Raw genomic sequence first — 2,099 nt, forward strand, 5'->3', positions numbered from 1 at the left:
TGATGATGGTGATGGTGATGATGGTGATGGTGATGATGGTGATGGTGATGATGGTGATGGTGGTGATGATGATGGTGATGGTGATGGTGATGATGGTGATGGTTATGATGGTGATGGTGGTGATGGTGATGATGATGGTGATGGTGATGATGGTGATGATGATGGTGATGGTGATGATGATGATGATGGTGAGCTCTAATATCCAGATTGGTTGTGTGTCACCTGACTCACTGGTTTGTCTCCATCAGGTACAGCATTGGAGACTATGAGGTCATCGATGAAGCCACCAACAGTGTTAAAATGGACAGCTGGCTGTACCAGCTGGCCCTCAGCATGGGCTCACCTTACAGGTACAACAGCAGCGGCTCGGGCCAGTGGGAGGGCGGGCCAGGGAAGGACTCTCTGTACATCACTTCTCTGTACTTCACCATGACCAGCCTGACCACCATCGGCTTCGGGAACATCGCCCCCACCACAGACGGAGAGAAGATCTTCTCTGTGGCCATGATGATGGTGGGATGTGAGTACACCTCTGTCTGCGTTTGTTTCTGAACACAATCAGACTTTATTTAAACAGGAAGGCCCACAGACGGGTCAGAACCACTGAACCACCGTGCTGCCTGCAGCAGCTGCTCACAGAGCTGCAGCTCATTGATCAGGACATTAATGAAGATAATTTATAAAACCATGTGAACAGATGACACTGAAGAGATAAAATACTGAGGAGAGAGAAATATTTTCTGACCACATGAAGACGAGRGCACAGATGGAGCTGAATCTGCTCTCACAGGTTTCATCCAACAACTAAAGTTTCACTTTAAACAAGGTTAAATTCAGAGGATTGTCTGCAGCTGCTGGTAAAACTGGAATCTGTCTGATGGTGTAAAATGAACCAGTGGAAGAATTTAAACTCAGTAATCTGAGTTGTTTTCATTATTTTTCTCTGCTGGATGAGATTTGTGYGACAGCAGAGCAACAATATTGTTGTTTTACCTTCCAGGTGTGATGGAGGTGTGTAATCTTTTTTAATGGATCCCAGCTGATGAGTGATGCTCTGTGGTTATCTGGTCTTCAGCTCTGACAGAGTCCAGTCAGGGGCCGTGAGGGTCTTACAGCTAGTAAAAAACTCATGATAACATTATCAAAGTGTTGTGTTGCACTGTCTGACTCACAACTAGATGCACAAAATAGAAAAGTATGCTGATGTGCTTTAAACTGCCTGTCAGTATTAACCAGTAGTTTTACCAGGAGCTTTACATGTTTTCAGTAACAGTTCTCATGTGTCGTGGCCTGATGGAGTTGTGTAACAACACAACACAACACAACACCTTCAGTCAGCACAGCAGGGTGTGACTGCTGTGGTTTTAAGGACAAAGATGTTTTAGCAGCAGTTTGTTAAGCGGACAGGCAGGGGTGTGTTGAGGCTCCAGCTGRTCTACATTATTCAACACATTTTCTCTGCCTGAACACACAAACACTGCTCTGTGTTTGTGACACAATAAAACCAGCACTGCCATCACCCTGTTCTTAACACAAGAAACTAATCAGGTCACTCAGTTTCTGCACAGGATGAGAACTCTTCAGGTCCTGAGAGACCCTTCCTGTCCCTGAACCTCCAACATGTGTACATGGACCCATCACCTGAGCCTTCACATCTGGATTCTTTCTGTTTCCTTTAACTTCTCCTTAATTCATCTTACACACCCATTTCCCATCATCCTTTGCTTCATCTTGTAAAAACTACTGGAACTAGAGTCCAGACCAGAAGCCAGAAGCTGAAGTCACAAAGGATGAGCACCTCAGAGGTCCGGCTCCAGAACTGGTTTCTCCTCAGGGACTCAAACAGGTCATCATTAAACTCCAGTCTGTGAGAGAGCCTCACTTTGAAACCACATTCATTGGATCCTGTCCAGATGAGACAAAACCAGTTTTAAGATCTGGTCCAGTTCTGCTCCTCCAGTTTGTTTGAAACCTCCCAGGATCTGCTCAGCTTCACCTGCCTCCAGGAAGTGTTTGTAAGTTCTGCCAGAACGGTTCCACCATGGTGTTATCACTGCCTTCACTGTGTCGTTGTGGTGCGCTCACATTCTACATTTATT

At 45.7% G+C, this 2,099-nt stretch overlaps 1 protein-coding gene across 1 annotated transcript in view; it reads left to right on the forward strand.

Moving 5' to 3' along the window:
* Positions 1–2,099, forward strand: part of LOC106534994 (potassium voltage-gated channel subfamily H member 5) — a gene marked incomplete in the record, with an annotated part of 37,620 nt that overhangs the window by 16,346 nt on the left and 19,175 nt on the right. The window contains 1 exon segment of the mRNA XM_014031833.1: positions 249–520. Coding sequence (XP_013887287.1) covers positions 249–520 — 272 coding nt within the window.

The sequence above is a fragment of the Austrofundulus limnaeus genome, unplaced genomic scaffold, assembly GCF_001266775.1.
Source record: "Austrofundulus limnaeus strain Quisiro unplaced genomic scaffold, Austrofundulus_limnaeus-1.0 Scaffold1332, whole genome shotgun sequence".
Lineage (NCBI taxonomy): Eukaryota > Metazoa > Chordata > Actinopteri > Cyprinodontiformes > Rivulidae > Austrofundulus > Austrofundulus limnaeus.